This window comes from Mauremys reevesii, linkage group 1 (genome assembly GCF_016161935.1).
Source record: "Mauremys reevesii isolate NIE-2019 linkage group 1, ASM1616193v1, whole genome shotgun sequence".
Lineage (NCBI taxonomy): Eukaryota > Metazoa > Chordata > Testudines > Geoemydidae > Mauremys > Mauremys reevesii.
In genome coordinates, this window is record NC_052623.1 from 258,788,717 (window position 1) to 258,809,449 (window position 20,733).

The following is a 20,733-nucleotide window of genomic DNA, read 5'->3' on the forward strand; positions in this document are numbered from 1 at the left end:
TTGGTCTGTCAGTGGACAAGGGAGAGGTTGTCCAGAAGCTGTCCAGAAGCACAGTAGAACTAGAAGAAAGAATAGGCTAATCATCAATAGGAAAATTCTTCTGATGTGGAGGGGTCTTTTTGCAGTGAGAATCCTGGGTCCAAGCAGTCAGTCTGTGGCACTTCACAGCGGTGTCGGTAGTCAGCAGGACTTGGAAAGGGCCTTTCCAGCATGGAGCCAAGGCAGTCTTTCGCTGATGGATCTTTATGTAGACCCAGGCTCCTGGTTCCAACGAGTGGCAAGGTTGCACAGGATCCTTTGGTAGTGCTTCCATCACCTGTGTATAAAAAGACTTAACACATTTCATTAGTGCCTGACAATATTTAAGCATTATGTTATCCAGCAAATGAATGTCCATCTGAGCTGGGATTAGTGGGGGTGCAGTTGGTAGTCAGCATTGGGTGTCCTGTCAAATTTCATGAGGGCTGAGTCCAGTCGTTCGATTGGGAATGGCTCTCATACACATCAGTGCCAAAGGAAGGGCATCTGGCCACTTTAAGTGTGTCTCAGCACAAATCTTGGCCAGTTCATTTTTTGTAAGTCCCGTTCCGGCGTTCCACTGTCCCAGCAGACTGTGGGTGGTGAGGGCAGTGAGTTGCACATAACTCCTTTACAATCTGTCCAGTAAAGTGAGTTCCACGACCACTGTTGATAGTCACAGGGATGCCAAAACGTGGTACAAAATCTGTAAGCAAAGACATCTACTGTCCTGCAGGGAAAAGCTTCAACCCAAGTGGTAAATACATCAACTAAAACTAATACATATTCATAACCACAACATTTAGACATTTAAATGAAATCAATCTGAATATGTACAAAAGGTCCCCAAGGAGGAGAGTGGGCTGGCCGCTGCACACCAATCTCGTGTAACTGCAGCAACCATTTCCCCCCCCCCCCTTCCCTTGGTAAGCAGCCAAGCGGTGTCCTTGACTGCGGCCAGCGCATGTTAGCCATTCTCTGGTTGTTTTTTCCATTTAACCTACAAAGGAAACTTTTACTCTTCAATTATACACCTTTTTCATACCATGAACACATAAACAGTACTGTTATACAGTACAGAAGTATTATCATTCAATGTATGCCACATATACCCTTTCACTAAAATAACCTTATTACAGAACTGTGGAAGAACAAGCCAGGACAAGCACACCCACTTTGAGAAGTTCACTTAATATAACTTCTAGTCCAATAGCTATCCACCATCCCCAGCCCTCTGGCTAAAAGTCTGAGGTAGCCAGAAGGATCCCTCGTACAATATGGGGAGTGGGTTAACTTTTCATGTCCTTGCTTCCAAAGACTGTCAGTATGCAAATTTTAACAACAATTCTCAATTAAAAGATTTGGCCCATGTAGTTTCTTTCTCTTACTTAAGAAAATGTATTAGACTTTAGTATATCACATTTTCTGATGTAACCAAACACTTTGTATTCTAAGTTGAACAAAACAAGTATCTGCATCTCAATCCAACATTTCCGCTTGATATCAAATCAGACCATCTCATGAAAATATTAAACACAACAATTCTGGCCACGAAAAAAAACACAACAAGACAGAACATAGAACACACAACATAATTTTTTACTGTGCCAGTAAATCAAGGTACGTTGAATGCTGTGCAGCTGGCATTTAGTTTTCTTTGATTATCTGAAAGACAAAAACAGAGGTCCACCCCGTCTGGGCAATTAAATACTTAAAATATACAAATACTCTTGTTGATTCTAGGCAAAACAGAGGAATTACCCCATATTTTCTCGTATGTGTTTCTTATACAGCCTTGGTTTCAGCGGCCTTTACCTTATCAGTTAGTTAATTTGCAGTAACACAGATTATTTCTGGCTTGCTTTTTATTTCTTTTAACTCCTGCTTTTAAACACTGAAAGAAAACATCACCACTTATAGTGCCTGTAGAGCCTAATAAAATTCTCATTACATAGCACTGTATACATTCTTCAACTGATTTAACAAAATTGTTCATAGCCAAATGATTGCAATCTAATAAGTTCTTTGCCTGAATTTATTTACAAACATTTCATAGACACCAAAAACTGTTCTCTTAAAAATCACTTGCTTTTTCCTTCCAACAGCCACTTTTATCAACTCAAATCACCATTCCAAATATCCTCTTGAGTATTTGAAATCCTCATGCTTATATTCACTTACTCCTTCTTTCCACTACACCCTCAAAAGTTTCCAACCTGTTTTCCAAATCTCTTTGTCTGTTGCCTTCCCGCTTGGGCCCGATCCTTTTTTCCTCACTGAATCGTCCTGTCCCTGGACACGAGCTTGTTCCACAACCAGTTCTTAGCTAGGAGGGTGGGCTACTCAACTAGCCCCCACCCTTCTGGTCTTGTCCCCAAAACATTTCTACTCACAAGACTACCTGAGTCCTCCCTAGTAAGGCTTGCCACCTGGGCAAAAATACATGGCCATTCACTTAACACATAATCCAAACCCCTTTGGGGGTCTACCCAGAGACCCACCCATTTGTCTGCTGACACTTAAACAGAAAAGAAAATTACACAGAGAGCTAAGAAAATTACAGTCTAAGCCAGATTTTTCCTACTTCTATTACATTGTCCGCTGCGGGGGGGGGACTGTAAAATCTCAGGACAACCTCAGAGCTTCATCGCACACATGGCTTCCACCCTGAGGAATTACGAACGAGAAGTTCAGTTCCGCTCACACACCTAACGCCCAAATGAACAGAGCAGAAAAACATCAGTAACCGGTTAAACAAAACAGAGCCAAAGCTAAATAGTGCACCAAAACCAAATAGTGTTTCCTTATTCTATTAGAGCTCACCTATAATCATGCTATTCTTAACACATAACACCAACAGTACCAAACAAAGCAAACATAAACTAACAAGGGTAAAACAGATAGATGGTGTAAATTCTGCAGTGCCCCCCATTCTTAATTGCTCACCAAACTGTGACAAATTCCTGTTACTAATTTATCCCTCATGTCAGGTGATCAGACCGACAGAGCATATAATCAAATTTTAAAGCTTCATTAAAAATAATAAAACAACAATGGAGAGTGTTGGGAATGCTCCCACATCACTCGGGAAAAATATGAATGCCCCAAGCCTTAAACCACTTTAATACTCACACATGTCTCACTGGGAAGTTAAGCTTTGCAAATATAATTCCAATTCTGTAACTCCTGCTGTTGGTTTGCCTCAGTTTCTATTTTCCACAAGCAGCTGGGGCTGAAAGCAGTTTTTCTTTGCACTTAGCATAGTCCGCACTAATTCATGACCTTGAACACAAAACAACTTCTCCTTTATCTCTGGGCTAAGCCGAATTTCAAATTAACCCGTTCCTAGACAAATTGCTCACACTGTGTCAGAGGTTTTTTCTCTGTGATTAAAGCTCCACTGAGATATATGATCTTATCTAGATTGAAGGTACCTTCTAATGGGCATTGTTTAAATGAATTTTCACGCGTGTACAGATTCCAATCATTTAAATACCTGCAGGTTTTAGGACCATAATGTACGTACATGTAATATGCTGGGGCACCCTTAGGGGGTAAGGTGGAATATTTAGACTGTCCCTTACCCATTTCCCACTTACACACACAGAGAGGGTGTCCTGTCCGCGCTAGCGGCTCAAAAACCAAGGAGATGATCAGACTGTCAGTAGCCCACACAGAAGGGAAAGGGGAGGGAAGATGGGTTCACACATCCCTAGACCCAGGCAGCTTCCTCGCCGGACTATGCCAGGCTGAGTCAGCCCACCGTGGGTCGGATCTCCTAAAGATCCACTAGTTACCGGGCTAGCCCGGTAACAGCCACTCACACTGGTGTACACACACACACCAAGGCCTCTTTTTCTTCCTTTTTTCTTTTTTTTTTTTTAACCTTTTTATCTCTTTTTTTTTTTTTAACCATGATGCATCTTTACCTGGTCCGGACCAATACCATGAGGCGGTATGACAACCCCTCTTGAGGCGGTAAAAACCCCTCAGCACCGGTGCATTCTATGCATTACCTTATGCATTACCTTATGCATTTCCTTGGCCAACTCAGCAGTTCCCAGTACTGCTATAACCTAACCTTATTGGGGCCTCTCCCCAATACCACTTTGCATCTGATCCTGCTGCACAGTCAATAAGTTCAGATGGCGTGAGCCCAACAGAGACAGACATCCTCACGGAAAATCCTCCTCCGATACCCCAATAGAGATTTCAAAAGGTCTCATACCTCTCATGTGGCGCCATGGGGTTCGAAGGGGAATGATCCGTAGTAGCCGTCTGTGGGTCCGTGGGCGTTGCCATCCCGGACGAGCCCCCAAATTGTCGAAGAAAAACTTAGTTCTCGCTTTTTGTTTGGGTGCAGCAAAATTAAATACTTTATTATTTCTCCAGTAATTACCCTGGAGGGGAGAGAGTGCCATAGGACACAGGGTCACCCCAGTCCTGGACAGGTCTCTCAACTGGTAAACAATCACAGCAAGCCTTTATACCTTTTACAGACAATTTCTAACAATAATACAGACAGTAAAAAGCAACAACTACATTTTGTTTATACATAGCAAAAAGGCTTATCTTATTTGTCTCAATCCTAAGAAAAGCAAGCCTGCATTTTGGTTAGTGATTGCAAGGTCGTAATAACTTTGTACACAGTTCCTGTCCTGTCGCCTCGCACTATCTTTGCTCCTACAAGTCTTACGTCATTAAGGTTACAGTATGGCCTGACTCTTGCTAACTAACATTCATTAAGATCTCTTCAAATCCTTGTTAATTATTTACTGGCTTCCACAACAGTCATTACGGAACAAGTTAGTAACTGTTTTTTCTTTCTCTGCGTGTACCTATCTTTGGGAAAGAGATCGCAAAAGGGGTGTATCTGTATTTTTCCTCGGGTGAACCCTCCAGCCGTGTGTGTGTGTGTGTGAGAGAGAGAGAGAGAGAATAGGTATAAAAGAAACTGTTTTTCTTTATTTCCAGGAAACCTTCCTTTCCTTCCTTCTGATATGCCTTTCAATTGTTGGGTTCTGCTCCCTTAAAGTCTGAGAGATACTGAAATGGAAACAGGAATTCCATGTGGGAGCCTGTGTGTTTCAGGCTATTAGAATGGTTTCATGAATAATAATGATTTAGTACTGGCCCCTTCTGGAGTGTCTCCATGGTTTATTACACAGTTTCAGAAGTTGAAGCCTCCAGGGGTTAAAGCTTCAGAGTCAAGGTTGATCAGGGAACATTTTTTTCCCCATAGACCGTGTCTTGTAATAGTTTTTGTATGTTGAAGAAACTCAGGCCTGAAGTTGTGTTGACTAGAATACTAGCGAGACTCTTTACTGACAGTGTGATAATATCTAAAGGCTAACTGGGTGTTACTCAATAGCTTAGTGATTGGATGCTGTTTAGAATATATCTAAGAAAATGAAATAGCAGCATTTTAAAGTATCTCAGTTTAAGTTAAGCTGCCAATGTGATATGGCCGTAAAAAAAAGCTAATGCGGTTTTAGGATGCATCGGGCGAGGTATTTCCAGCAAAGATAAGGAGGTGTTAGTACCGTTATATAAGGCACTGGTGAGACCTCATCTGGAATACTGTGTGCAGTTCTGGTCTCCCATGTTTAAGAAGGATGAATTCAAACTGGAACAGGTTCAGAGACGGGCTACTAGGATGATCCGAGGAATGGAAAACCTGTCTTATGAAAGGAGACTGAAAGAGCTTGGCTTGTTTAGCCTAACCAAAAGAAGGTTGAGGGGGGATATGATTGCTCTTTATAAATATATCAGAGGGATTAATATTAGGGAGGGAGAGGAATTATTTAAGCTTAGTAACAATGTGGACACAAGAACAAATGGATATAAACTGGACACTAGGAAGTTTAGACTTGAAATTAGACGAAGGTTTCTAACCGTTAGAGGAGTGAAGTTCTGGAACAGCCTTCCAAGGGGATTAGTGGGGGCAAAAGACATATCTGGCTTTAAGACTAAGCTTGATAAATTTATGGAGGGGATGGTATGATGGGATAGCCTAATTTTGGCAATTAATTTGGCAATTGATCTTTGATTATCAGCAGGTAAGTATGCCCAGTGGTCTGTGATGGGATGTTAGATGGGGTGGGATCTGAGTTACTACAGAGAATTCTTTCCTGGGTGCTGGCTGGTGAGTCTTGCCCACATGCTCAGGGTTTAACTGATTGCCATATTTGGGGTCGGGAAGGAATTTTCCTCCAGGGCAGATTGGCAGAGGCCCTGGAGGTTTTTCGCCTTCCTCTGCAGCATGGGGCACGGGTCACTTTATGGAGGATTCTCTGCAGCTTGAGGTCTTCAAACCGCAATTTGGGGACTTTGATAACTCAGACATAGGCTAGGGGTTTGTTATAGAAGTGGATGGGTGGGATTCTGAGGCCTGCATTGTGCAGGAGGTCAGACTAGATGATCATAATGGTCCCTTCTGACCTTAAATTCTATGAGTCTATAACCCATAATTTTCAGTGTAATGGACGGGCCCTCATTGTTATTGATAGCACAATAATGCACGCAGTTCTGCCGCCACTGACACTGATTCTGGAAAAAATTGTTTACCCATCCTTTAAACTGCAATTAGGAATGGTGGTCTGATGGCATAAAAAGAGGGAAATTATGAAAACATGCATATCTCCAAAGAGTAAGGTGAACATTAAAACTTATATTTTTATTTTTTACCAGGTTCTCTGGTAATTGAAGATAAAGAAACCCCACCACACATGCCCAAGAGCCCTGTGATGGAACCAAATTTACAGCCACAAAGTGGCTTACCTTCAAACCAACTGTCTAAGTTCCCAACACAGATTAGTTTAGCTCAACTACGACTCCAGCACATGCAGCAGCAGGTCATGGCTCAGAGGCAGCAGGCTCAACGCAGGGTAGGCCCAGTGGGTCTACCAAACCCAAGAATTCTAGGTCCCATGCAGCACACTCCTACTTCTCATCAGGTAAACTATCATTGTTCCAGAGAGAAGACATGTCTGATTGTATTTGTTCTGACAGAATGATAACCGGGTGGCTTCTAGTGACATTTCATTGGCGCAGCTGTCTTTAGCACGTATAGTTATAAGGAAGCCCATATTGTGTGTATTTACAGCATTTTTTCAAGATCTCAGTGCCCATATCTCAGGGACTTTCTGATAATCTCTAAGCATTGTAAAGAACTCTTATTCTTCGAGTGATGATCCCTGTTGTATTCCGCTATGGATTACACATGCGCCTGGAGCCAGAGAATTTGAAAGCAGTGTCCATTGGTCTGCACATGCACCCTGGCTCGCCTCGTGCCTCCAAGGGGATAAAGGATGGGTTGGACCAACTGCCTCTCCAGTTCCTTCTTGCTGTTGCACGGTCCGAACGGAACCTTTACGTTTCCACAGCTTCAGCTTAGTTTTACAAAATAAAAATCATGTAATTTGTAAATAGTGTTAACAGTTTTAATAGTTTTTACTGTTTTAGCATTTAATTAGTCTAAAAACCCCGGGGCACCAGACTATGCCCAGGACTCCAGGCTTCAAACTCTGCTTCCTACCCATGGTCCTTCTCAGTCAGCGGCAACAACTAGTGCTGCCTGTACTGCCTTGGGTCAGCTCACTGCACCTCGCCGCAGTGTATCTGCTGATCGTTCCCCAGCCATACCCAAGAAGGACAGGAACTTTATCTCCGCAAATACCTCATGGAGAAGACCATGACTATCGGACCCAGACTGGGGAACTTCCTCCCATATGTAGGCCAGACTCAGCAAGGAGTGTACCTCTTGCTGCAAAGTCTGACTCTGCTTTGGGAGAATCTACCCTCATAGTCCCCATGGAGAGATCTTGTCAGGAAGCTAGGAAGCACGCTCATAAGCATGAGACTAAGTCTTCCTCCAAGTCCACTTCAAAGAAGTCTGACTTGGTTGTAAACAAGACCACTAGCTTGTCCCATGAGGACTTAAGATGTACTAAGTCCCAGTGGAACAACAAGAGAGCCCATAAGCATTGGGCTCCATTGGTACCAAACTGTGTTCCATCAGTACCATCATCCCTGGCATGTCCCAAAACCTGGGATCCATTGGCACCAATGAATTATGATCACTGCCAACTTCAGATACCATCCTTCTCACCACTTCCAATGGCCTGGACAAGCAGAACTCCTCTCACACTGGGGAGGTAAGGATCTGTTGCCACCTCACAGGACATTTTTGCTTTCCCAGATCTGGAATCCCCTCCTCCACCGGGCCCTTCCACTTCCAGGGAGATATTGCCTCTGGGAGAATCAACTGCTAGAAGGAGCTTATCACCCGTCCCATATGCAGAATACATCTCCCTTCCAACGGCATCAATGATACTGCCACTGGAACCAGAATCAGCCTTCTCCTTGGGAGTCTGAACCCTCCGATAAACTGCTTTTCCCTGGCCCTGCGTGTCCTCCACCACCTAAAAGACCCATATTGGTTTGGGCCCAGCCTCTGCCTCATGTAACTCTGAGCTGCTGGTACCTCATGCCATGGGGCCCCCCACGACCACCTGTCTACCCCTTCTGTTGGCCATACTGGGGGGCCTTTGGACAGTATCCATTTGCAGAGTTGATCTGATTTGCTAGGGAGCCATCCCTTGCCTCCCGTCTGAGGAGACACTCCGATCTGCACCTGCGTCCATCGGAGGAGGAGGAACATTATGCTTCAGAACCAGCAAGACTGATACTGTCATCCCTAGACAAAACAGTGACTTCTGTGTCCCCTTCCCTTACCCACCCACAGTGACTTTGGGCAATTCCAGGACTTTCTCCTCAGAGTTGTTGGAGAGCTTCAAATTCCTCTTGAGGAGATCCAAGACTCTAAACTCTTAAACATTCTGCACACTTTTGGGCCCAACAGAATAGCTCTACCTGTTAAGAAAGCCATACTGGAGCTAGCTAAGACAGTTTGGCACACCCCACCAGCTGTGCCCCTACCAATAGGGTAGAGAAGTATTATTACGTACTGGTCAAAGGTACAGACTTTTTCTTTTCTCACCCCTCTCTCAACTCTCTGATGGTCCATGCTGCTTCTGAAAGGGCTAGACAACAACATCCCTGGTCTACTCCTGCTGGTCCAGGGCAAATGCCTGTATCTGCTGGGAAGAAAGGTCTCATCATTTATCCTCCAGGTCAAGATAGCCAGTTACCAGGTGCTATTGGCTAAATACGATTTCCTGAACAATGCCGAGTTTACTGACAGCCCTCCACAACAGGACAGAGCACATTTTCAAGCTCTGATAGATGAAGGCAAACTGATAGCCGGGACTGCACTCCAGTCTGCAGTCAATGCCGCTGATGCTTCCTCTAGAGCATGGGTGGCCAACCTGAGCCTGAGAAGGAGCCAAAATTTACCAATGTACATTGCCAAAGAGAGACAATAATACATCAGCAGCCCCTAATCAGCTTCCACTCCCTCCCCCCCCCCCGCCTCCCAGCGCCTCCTGCCCACACCGGCAGCCCCACCGATCAGTGCCTCCCCGCCCATCTCTCATCTCCTGATCAGCTGTTTTGTGGCATGCAGGAGGCTCTGGGGGGCAGGGAGAGGAGCAAGAGCATGGCAGGCTCAGGGCAGGAGGCAGGAAGGGGTAGAGTGAGGGCAGGGCCTGTGGCAGAGCTAGAGGTTGAGCAGTGAGCGCCCCACTAGCACATTGGAAAGCTGGTGTCTGTAGCTCCAGCCCCGGAGTCGGTGCCTATACAAGGAGCCGTATGTTAACTTCTGAAGAGCCGCATGTTGCTCCAGAGCCACAGGTTGGCCACCCCTGCTCTAGAGCTATGGCTACTGCCTTTGTCCTGCACAGGGAATCATGGTTCCCATGTGTCAGGGTTCCCTAGGGAGGTCCAGAATACTATTGAGGACCTCTCCTTTGATGAATCACACCACTTTAATCAGAAGATGGACAAGTCCCTCCATACCCTGAAAGATTCCAGGGCTACCCTCTGCTCGCTGAAGATATACACACCTGCCCTTAAGAAGAAGTTTCACTGTCCATTGGTTAAATCTAGACACGTCTCAGCATTTTTTCCTTCAGTGGGCCTATGAACCACCACATAAGAGAGAGAGGTTTCGAAAGTCCTGCTTCCCTACACTCTCTTTAACAAGCTTGGCGTCTCAGCCACTGCCTTAACATTATTTTTGATGGGAGCTCGAGAGCCATGAAACACTTTTTCAACACCTGGAGTGTGATAACAGACAAATGGGTGCTAAATGTAATCCATTCTGGCTATCCAATTGAGTTTGCATCCCTACCTCCTCCAAAACCCTCACCACCCCTTAGGGGACCACTCTCACGAGAGTATTCTCAAAAGAGGCAACCTTGTTTCTGCAGCAAGGAGCAATAGAAATGTCCCTCCTCAATACCAAGGAGAAGGGTTTTATTTGTCCTACTTCCTGATACCAAAAAGAAGGGCAGTTGGAAACCAATTCTTGACCTCCACCATCTCAACCACTTCATTTATAAACTCAGAGTTTGATGGTCACATTGGCAGCAATGGGTCCATGTTTAGAAAATGGCATATAGTTCACGGATCTCGATATGAAGGATGCCTACTTTCACATAGAGATTCATCCTGCCTACAGACGCTTTCTCAGATTCATGGTGGATTCTAACCGTTTTCAGTATAGAGCACTCCCCTTCAGAATAGCAATTGCTCCCAGAGTCTTCATCAAGATATTCTCCGTAGTAGCAGCCCATGTCAGATGATGTGGTCTCATTGTATTCCCCTACCTCAATGACTGGCTCCTTGCTGCCAAGTCCTGCCAGGAAGCCTATGCATCAACTTCCCTGATGCTACACATCCTCTCCTCGCTGGGAATCAGTGTAAACACAGAAAAATCTGTTCTCATTCCCATGCAATCTCTGAACTTCATCAGAACAACCTTAAATTCTATCACAACAAGAGCATACCTGCTCAAGGACAGGTTACAGACCATGAACAATATCATAACTTACATCACAAGTAATCCTCAAGTACCAGTCAAGACATATCTGTCTCTTGTAGGTGTACATGGCCATCTGACCTAGGTCCCCACCCTTCGCTAGACCACCTTTGTTGGCTTCAAACATGGCTGCAGTTGGTATACTCCCCAAGCTGCCATTCCATGAACCTCATGGTGACAGTTCCAGCCCAAGGTAGTGTCTTCCCTGCTATGGTGGACAAATCCTCATCAGGTATGCATGGGCATCCCCTTTCTCCCTTCCTCTGTGGACAGGACCATTATTACAGGTGCATCCCTATTAGGTTGGGAGGGCCACATGGACAGTGACACAGTACAAGGTGCTTGGACATCTCAAGAGCCCAGAATGCATGTCCAAATCCTGGAGATGCAAGCAATCTTGAAGGCATGAGTCTCCTTTGTTCCCTTCATCCGTATTCACTGTGTCCATATGTCAAACAACGTTACGACCATCTTCTACGTCAACAAACAGGGAGGAGCAAGATCAGTCTCCCTATGTGCAGAAGTGATCAGCCCTTGGAACTGGAGTATCAGCAATCAAATCACCCTATTGGAAGCTTACTTTCTGGGGAAGCAAAATTTACTTGCAGATTCCCTCAGCAGACATTCATCGTCGACCACAAGCAGGAGCTCCACCACTTGGTACTGCACAATATTTTTCTTCTATGTGGAACCCCAACCAGGGATCTGTTCATCTCCTGAAACAAACAGGAAATGCAGTACATATTGCTTCAGAGGAGCCCTGGGTCGCCACTCCTAGAGTGACGGTCTGCTTCTTCCCTGGTTGGACCAGTACAGCTATATCTTCCTTCAGCTACCATTCCTGCTACGAGTTCTACACAAAATCCAGGAGGACAGTGCACAGCTCATCCTGATTTTCCACTTCTGGCCCAGACAGTTCTGATTTCCCAACCGCCTACATATCATCCCAACCACCACTTGTCCTCCCAATTTTCGCCAACTCCTGACCCAGTGGCAGGGCAAGAGCAAGCATTTTGATCCACATCCACCCCCCGTGAGTCCTCAGTATTTGAATGGGTATCATCCTGAGAATGTTTGTTTGATATTTGGCTGGGCATCATCCCTAGAATGTTCATGCCTCACAACCGTATGAATCATCCTCTCTAATAGTAGATAGAAGTCTACTAGAAAATTCCAGCTAGCTAAATGGAAGCGCTTCTTTTCCTGAGCACACAAAAGAGGCATCCTCCCAGAGACTATTCTCTCCCAGTCATCTTGGACTGTATTCTATCTTTGAAAACATCAGATTTGTCTGTCAGCTCCTTGCGGATTTATTTGGCAACGATCAGCACATACCATCCACCTTCGCAGGGTTACTTGGTCTTCCCACATTCACTGACCAGTAGATTCTGGAAAGGCCTAATGAGAACCTTCCCATCTATTCAGAAATCTGCTCCCCAGTGGGACCTAAACAGTGTTCTCTCTGTACTCCACTTTGAGCCTTTAGCTACTTGCTTCATGTCCCTTCTTTCCATAATGGTTGCTTTCCTTGTAGCCATCACCTCAGCGAGAAGGGTTGATGAACTTGGAGTGGTGATGACAGATCGTCCATACACAAATTCCATAAGGATAAGGTTTATTTGTGTCTATACCCCAAATACCCCCTGAAGTAGCTTAGGAATTTAACCTTAACCAATCCATTCAGTTACCTGTGATCTTCCCAAAACTACATGCTTCCTCAGAGGAATAGACTCCACTCCCTCAATGTTTGGCGAGCCTTGGCTTTTTACCTATAGAGAACAAAACCAGTCAACCAATCAGACTGTTTGTCGCTATAGAAAATAGAATCAGGGGGCATGTCATCTCCACCCAGAGAATCTCCAAATAGATTTCTGGCTGCATTCTACTCTCAGCTTTCTAACCTTGTTCCACCAGAGCATAAGCAACAACCATAGCATTTCTTCAAGAGGGACCCTTCCTAAACATCTATAAAGCAATCACATGGGGCTCGGTTCACACATTTGCAAGACAGAATACACTGGGGGGAGGGATAGCTCAGTGGTTTGAGCATTGGCCTGCTAAACCCAGGGTTGTGAGTTCAATCCTTGAAGTGCCATTTAGGGATCTGGGGCAAAAAAAAAAATAGTTGGGAATTGGTCTTGCCTTGAGCAGGGGGTTGGATTAGATGACATCCTGAGGTCCCTTCCAGCCCTGATCTTCTATGATTCTAGGACTCTTCTGCAGATACCTCCTTTGGGATCGTGGTACTCTGCTCAGCCCTACCGTCTACATCCTCAAACCCTCCTCCTGCTTAGGTACTGCCTGTCCGTCACCCACAGTGGAATGCAATAGGGACCGTCACTCCAAGAAGAGGAGGTGGTTACTTATCTAGTTGGAGGTTCTTTCGGATGCATGGTCCTTACCTGTGTTCCACTATATGTTATCCTTCCCCTCTGCTTCGGATCTAACCTGATTCGTGGTAGAGAAGGACCTGGAGAGGTGATCAGTTTGCCCCACCCTTCATCCCCTCGGTCAGAGGCACAAAGTGAGCCAGGGCACATCTGCGGACCGATGGACACTGCTTTCAAATTCTCCAGCTGCAGGCACATGGTGCCCAGGCGTAACCCACAGTGGAATACAGAAGAACTGCCAGTTAGAAGTACGTAATGTCCTCTTTCATATCATTACACAATTTTCCCCAGTGATTAATTCAGGTAGAATAATTAATTGTAATCTGTTATATTTTACTCTTAATTGTCAAGATGCATCAATGCTGATATCTGATTTCATCTTGTGTTTGAGTGAATGATTCAGTACTATATTTGTCATGTATTTTAAAGGTTAAAATGGGAGGTTCAGGAAGGAGTTTTTTCTGGAGTGTTTGGTGTTAGTCCTCAGACAGTTAACTGAGGGGATTGTCTATCTCTTCCAGCAGCCACCTCCACGCTTGATTAACTTTCAGAATCACAATCCCAACTCTAATGGATCAATTCTTCCTGCTCAACAAATGAGGGGTCCCCAGAACCAGAATGTACCGAGACTAACAATAAAGCCCAACCCATTACAGATGGCGTTCTTGGCACAGCAGGCTATTAAACAGGTAAACTTTTTCCACTCACCCACCCAAAAATAAAAATTGAATAATATTAATATTCATTTTATAACTTACATGCCTTACTTTTCCAGGGTGGATTTACAGTGAATAGACTACTATCTAGTCCAGTGATTCTCAACCTGTTTACCATTGTGGGCTGCATATGCAGCTCTCTCTATTATGTGGGCTGCATCCACACAATATATATAGTCTCTGGGCCATACAACTGTGTGTTGATTGGGCCACAAGTTGCCCGCAAGTTGAGAACCACTGGTCTAGTCCATGACAAGATACCTGATGATTTTGAAATGAGTTAATTGTCAAGTCCAATCCATTCCAACTACTTTGACTAGTGGAAGAGTTAGACTTTGTCTACACAACATGTTACTTCAGTATAACTTGTGTCATCAGGGGTGTAAATACACCGTTCAGAGGTATGGTTTAAGTTGTACTGACGTAAGCACTGGTGTAGACAGTACTATCTCTGTCGATAGTATAGCTACCGCCACTAGCAGAGGCAGGAGTTACTAAGCCAATGGGAGAGTTCTCTCCTGTCGGCTTAGAGCAGCGGTGGGCAACCAGCGGCCCATAGGGTAATCCACCGGTGGGTAGCTAGACAATTTCTTTACATTGATCGTCTGCAGGCATGGCTGCCTGCAGCTCCCAGTGTGTGGTTCGCCATTTCCAGCCAATGGGAGCTGCAGGAAGCACCGTGGGTCACAGGGATGTGCTGGGAGTTGCGGGCGGTCGTGCCTGCGGACGATGGATGTAAACAAACTGTCGCAGCCCACCAGCAGATTACCCTGATGGGCTGCAGGTTGCTCACCACTGGCTTAGAGCATCTTCACCACAAGCACTACAGCAGCACAGCTGCATCAGTGCAGCTATGTCACAGTAAGTACTGTAATGTAGCTGTTGCCTGAGTGATTTATGGTTTAAATGTTTGCTTTAATTTATTGCTATGTTTATTTTGAATCTATCACTGACTTCTGGGCAGCCCTCAAAACTTAACACAAACACATGTTCTGTTCACTGCAGTCCATGAACAAATAGAGTAGAAAACCCTGCCCTCTAACTTCCCTCCTGGCTACTGCACCAGTAAGCAGGCAAAAGCCTGATTTAAAAAGCTGTAGTTGCCACTAGGCTCTGGAGCTTGCCAAACCTGGACAGTTGTGGACCTTCTGCTGCAAGTGATCAATCCCCAACTGATCAGCAGTTATGTGAGGATAAGAGTGAATACTTCAGATACTTTCTAGCTGCTCAGTGAGGCAAATACCAATGAACCAATGCATAATTTGAGGTTTGTTGTACACTTAAAAAGAACAGAGTATCTTGCCACCATAGGAAGGAAGGAATGAAACACCGGTCTGTGACCTAAGAAATGGAATAATAGTGCCATGGCTATCACAGTCATGTGAGTTGAATCAAAGAGAAGATTGATTGCTTTACAAGTCCTTTTAAATCATTAAAAAAACATCATTCCACTGTCCACTTAAATAACAGTACCTAGTTTACAGTACTAAAAATACAGGAGCAGCTTTTCACACTCAGCCCATTGTCGGTAGTGCGTTTATTCCACTAAAACTATTCTGTCTCTCTGCAACATTGTGCATGTTCACACATGTAACTACTAGTACATGTTATCAGCAGGAAATAAATTACATTTTAAGGTTTTTTAAAATCTCATACATTTGTCCTACCTCTCTCCTTCCATTTCTCTTTTTTCCATTTGCTTTGTAGTGAGACTACAAAGCAAATATGAATTTCAGTTCGAATTTCAGCTCATTCTGCTTTTGTGTTGCCGCTTGCTTGGTTCAAACATATTAGGGTCAGATTATGTAATAAATGTCTTCTACCATGCAAAGGAACAATGGATGAATTCTGGTTGTTTTTTGTTTTTGTTTTTGTTTTGTTTAGTGGCAGATAAGCAGTGGACAAGCTTCAGCTGCCTCGTCAACTGCAAGCAGCACTACATCCACCCCTTCCAGTCCCACTGTTACTAGTGCTGCAGGGTATGATGCGAAGACATTTGGTCCACCCATGATAGATCTGAGTTCTCCAGTGGGTAGTTCTTATACCCTACCTTCTCTTCCTGATGTAAGAGTAACACAAGCAATGGTTTACAGCTTTTATTTTAAAGTGAATTTACTGTTTGCAAAAGGTGATCAATGGAAAGGTCTTTGACACTGAAATTCTTTACCTACCTACCAAACTGGTACAATATAGAAAGCAGCAGTTCAGGTTTTCCTTCATGCTCCTGCACTGTTCTGGAGGCACTGCCTTTAAGGGATTTAGGACTGGCAGGAAGAGTAAGAATGAAGAATGCAATTGTACTCTTCTTATATAGACACTTACTACCCTTCATCTGTCATCTTCTTCAGTTGCTGCTAATAAAAAATGAGTTTCCTCAGCTTTGGTCATCAATACCCATGACATGTAATAGTACATGCTGTAAATCTAGGGTCTCAGTACTATATTACTGAGGTTTCTGTATAATTGAAAGTCTGTCCCTTGTAGATATTAATGTACAGTGCTAGGCTGAAGTAATTTTTCTTCATCAGCGCATTCAGTATTTTTTTTCCTATGGATGGGAATGGGGGTTAGGAGCTCATCTCCCACAATTTTTGTGTGGTAGGAGGGGAAGGAGTGTCATAATCTTGCTGTGTTTTATCTAATAGACTTTGAACTGGAATACAGTAAGAGTCTCTTCAGATTACTACATCTTTATCGGAGGGCCAAATAGAGATTTTGAGCTTTAAGCGATCTACTTCATTGTGTCAAAAATAAGAAAAGTGCACTCAAACAGCTCTCAACAGTTTATGAATATGAAATTTCATGCTTTATAGTAGTAATTTGCTATTCATCCCTGTTTCTTCCTCCTGTCTCCTGGTCCTTGTGAGTTGCTCTCAGATCTTGGATAACCTTTTTATCTTTTATTTTTTTAATTGAAAACATTGGCAGAGGCATTGTGATAGCACAATGTAATGAGAACTGGATACCCCATCATTTAAAATTGTTTTAAGATACTTAGTTAACACACACAAAACACATCACATTGCAATCATAAACATGTAATTTGAATCCATGACAAATACTTTACTATTGTTCTGCATGCATAATACTATCAGCAGCTCTGTTTAACTTGTGTATCATTGAGTACATACTATTAGGTACCTCACTATATTAGTAATGATTAAGAACAATATAATGTGCTTTTTCCAAACACTTCAGTAGTCACATCATCACACTAATGTATAGTAAGTGTCAAAGGTCAGTGCAGCTGCTATACATGGATTTGCAAGGTGCAGCTTGCCATGTGACTGCTTTAGAAAAGTATGATCCTAAAGTGATTTGTGTTTTCTAGACACTCTTATTTAGAGTAGTGTTTCAAAGGCCATTTCTCTAATCCTGCAGCATGTGTGACAATTTCAGTGGGCTGGGATGATAAATTGAGACTGGTTTTCCTCTAAAACAGGTGTCTCATTGTTCTGACCTCATGTGTCATGGCTGAAAAGACATAACCAATTAGCTGACACTTTCTACTTTTCTACTGAATATGCATGTCCTCTGGCCAGGATGTACTCCGCACATGTGGAACATGTTGGGTTGCTTATTAGGTGATTCCTGAATTAATTCTTTGAATTGTATATATTTGCATGTTCTTTTTTTAAATTAAATTAAATAAATGAGCATGTTGAAAGAGGATGTGGAAGTGCAAACTAAGATAAAGTCTGATAAGGTGGCTACATTGATCATGTTATTTTTGTCTTAACAATAACCTCCTTTCTTTTATCTTTTAGATTGAGTGTACGGGAAGCATTACCCTGGATAACATTGTAAGGAAAGATGGTATTGTGGAGCAGAGCCACCCAAAACCCCCTTCAAACAGAACCGTCCAGTCACCAAATTCATCAGTGCCATCTCCGGGCCTCTTGGGTATGGTGATTAATCTGATTTAAATGGTGTAGTGGGAATCTAGCACTTTACTCCCTGATCTCAGAGTTCCCATTTATCAACTTAATGTATTATTATCTATCTTATTACACCATACTAATAAGTTCAAGGCAAGGGAGAAGGCTGGTATTGATCAAATGGGAGATGAGGGCCTGACTAAGAGTTTTAGCATTGTGGTCAGAGATAAGATCAGATCTATTCTGACCTCCTGTATATCACAGGCCACCATGACCACTCAGCCCTCGCACACTAATCTCAACAACTGAAATTATACCAAAGTATTACAGCCCATAGGCAACGACGCTATTAAGTGCCACAAGGAGAGACTAGGAGGGCTGAAGTACATCGGTACCCCAGGCTTCCCATAATGACAGGGAACAGATATACCCAGATAATCTTTGTCAGTGACCGCTACCCATACACTGCAGAGGAAGGCGAACCCCTCACCCTTTCACGGTCACTGCCAATTTGATTGAGAAGAAAATTCCCTCCCAACCCACATATAGAAATCAGTTAGACCCCGAGCATGTGAGCCACAAGATTTAGATAGCTGTGATGTGAAGCTCTAGACAGAGAATGGAGTCAAAGTTGATATCCAAGTTACAAGCCTGAGTGATAGGTATAATGGTGGTCATGTCTACTGTGACAGAGAGAGTTAAGAAGCATGGAAGGCTTGTAAGGGAAGACAAAATTTGGTTTTGCTTTTGTTGATGGAAAGGGAACCAAAAAAGTCAGAGCAATGAACTAATGAAGAATTGTGTGGAGAGAGAGAACTCAGGAGTGGAGAGTTAGATTTCATAGTCAGTGTACAGAGAAAATAGTTGCAGCATACGAGTAGATGAGGTTACATAGGGAAAAGATGTAGAGAGGGAAAATAAAAGTGGGCCATTAGTGGCCTGGAAACTAGTGGAGGGAAAGAGAAGGTGGTTCAGCCATTGAAAGGCTGAATGAATGACCACAGAGGTAGAAAAACTAAGACAGTACGGAGTTGTGAAAACAACAGGAAGGCAACATTTTAAGAAGATGGAGTATGATCAGCTATCTGAGATGGCTGAAAGGCTGAAGAGGATGAGGATGGAGTAGAAACACCAAGGTTTGACCATGAAGAGGTAGTTAAAGACAATTAAGTTAAAGCAATTACAGTAGAGTGGGGAAGCTGGAAACCTGAGTTGTGGTGGTGGGGAGGGTTAAGATCCAAAGGTGGTAGTTGTACAAGGTAGGATCTAGGACAGGGGTAGGCAACCTGTGGCACGCTTGCCGAAGGCGGCACACAAACTGATTTTCAGCGGCACTCACACTGCCCGGGTCCTGGCCACCAATCTGGGGGGCTCTGCATTTTAATTTAATTTTAAGTGAAGCTTCTTAAACATTTTTAAAACCTTATTTACTTTACAGACAACAATAGTTTAGTTATATATTATAGACTTATAGAAAGAGACCTTCTAAAAACATTAAAATGTATTATCGGCACGCAAAACTTTAACTTAGAGTGAATAAATGAAGACTCGGCACAGCACTTCTGAAAGGTTGCCGACCCCTGATCTAGGATGAGGAATATCCTAGTGTTATATTGTGTGGAAAAGATATCTAATAGGACTGAGGTTAAGGAGAAAGGTGAGGAAATTGCAGGAGGGAAGAATAAGTTTGTAACAGAAGAGGTTCTTGCCTCTGGGACTTTCTTTGGGGTGCTCATGAGTGGAGGAAGAGGAAATTGGGGTTAGTGGAATGGATTTTACTGTGAGAGAGACAGGTGAAGGAGTCCAGTATGATGGAGAGAATTGAGTTGAGCCACTGACAGCTGAGTCCTACAGCAGAGTGGTCTGGGAATGCTGAAGTCATGGATGTTGGATTGGAGGTCAGAGGTATAAGAGCAGAGGACAGATGGAAGATGCTGAAGAAGATGAGGTTGTGGTTAGAGATGGCACTCTGCTATTGTGAGATCAGAGGGAGAAGTGTTTAGTTGTGGGTTGAAAGAACACACATACATTGCAGAAGCTGTGAACATCACAAAATGTCAGACTTTCTGTGGTTACTCCTTTCCTAGTTCCAGTAGCTAAAGTTATTTTAGCACTTTATAAATTCCTGTATTACAGCTATGTATTTGCTTGTTGTGAAGCATATCTTTCCAATGAACATACCTACAGCAGTGAAATCATTCTTTTTTCCACTTAGTGTGTGGTGATTTTTCCATCTGTCAGTAAGTGCATACTCACTCTCTCTGAATTTCATTATTTTGCCTTCTCTAATACTTTTTAAATAAAAAGAGTGAACAAAAGAGTGGAAATGTGTAGGATAAGATGTCTCATTCTTTTCTAGCCTTGGGTTAAATGAGTAAAGAATGACCAAAGTCACAGTAGAGGAGAGGAAGAAACATATTCTGGTCTGTTTTACAAATAAAATGTGTAGGATGGTCTGAACAATCAATATCAAGAGATCAAAATGAATACTTATACACAAATCTCTGTTCTTCTCTGTGAGAAAATTAAATGCAAGATTTCTTGCATGAACAAACCTGGCTTTTCTCCCCCCCTAATTATCTGCTTTTTAGGACCAGTAACTATGACCAGTGTCCACCCTCCAATTCGCTCACCCAGTGCCTCCAGTGTTGGAAGCAGAGGCAGGTAAGCAGACCAATTGAAAAAAACATAGCTTCAATCTCAAAGGACACTATATGCGTGCAACCACAGTTGACAGAACCTTTCACCAGTCATCTATATCGAGGTTTGCCATGTCACTTCCTCGGAGA

The 20,733-nt window shown here is 43.5% G+C and overlaps 1 protein-coding gene and 1 long non-coding RNA gene across 3 annotated transcripts in view; one reads left to right on the plus strand and one right to left on the minus strand.

Annotated features, from left to right (window-relative positions):
* Positions 1-12,782, minus strand: part of LOC120369751 — a 34,486-nt gene extending 21,704 nt beyond the window's left edge. The window contains exons 1-3 of one of the 2 annotated variants that reach the window (XR_005583377.1): positions 12,649-12,782; positions 8,988-9,119; positions 6,968-7,409 (exon numbers count right to left, since the gene is read on the minus strand). This is a non-coding gene — a long non-coding RNA (uncharacterized LOC120369751). Of the gene's footprint in view, positions 1-6,967; positions 7,410-8,987; positions 9,120-12,648 lie in introns of those variants that run through there. The other variant, XR_005583378.1, reaches the window with a different exon arrangement.
* TRIM24 (tripartite motif containing 24) overlaps positions 1-20,733 on the plus strand; it is a 137,545-nt gene that overhangs the window by 89,656 nt on the left and 27,156 nt on the right. The window contains exons 9-13 of the mRNA XM_039483394.1: positions 6,709-6,974; positions 13,875-14,039; positions 15,951-16,130; positions 17,834-17,969; positions 20,536-20,608. Coding sequence (XP_039339328.1) covers positions 6,709-6,974; positions 13,875-14,039; positions 15,951-16,130; positions 17,834-17,969; positions 20,536-20,608 — 820 coding nt within the window. The remainder of the gene's footprint in view (positions 1-6,708; positions 6,975-13,874; positions 14,040-15,950; positions 16,131-17,833; positions 17,970-20,535; positions 20,609-20,733) is intronic.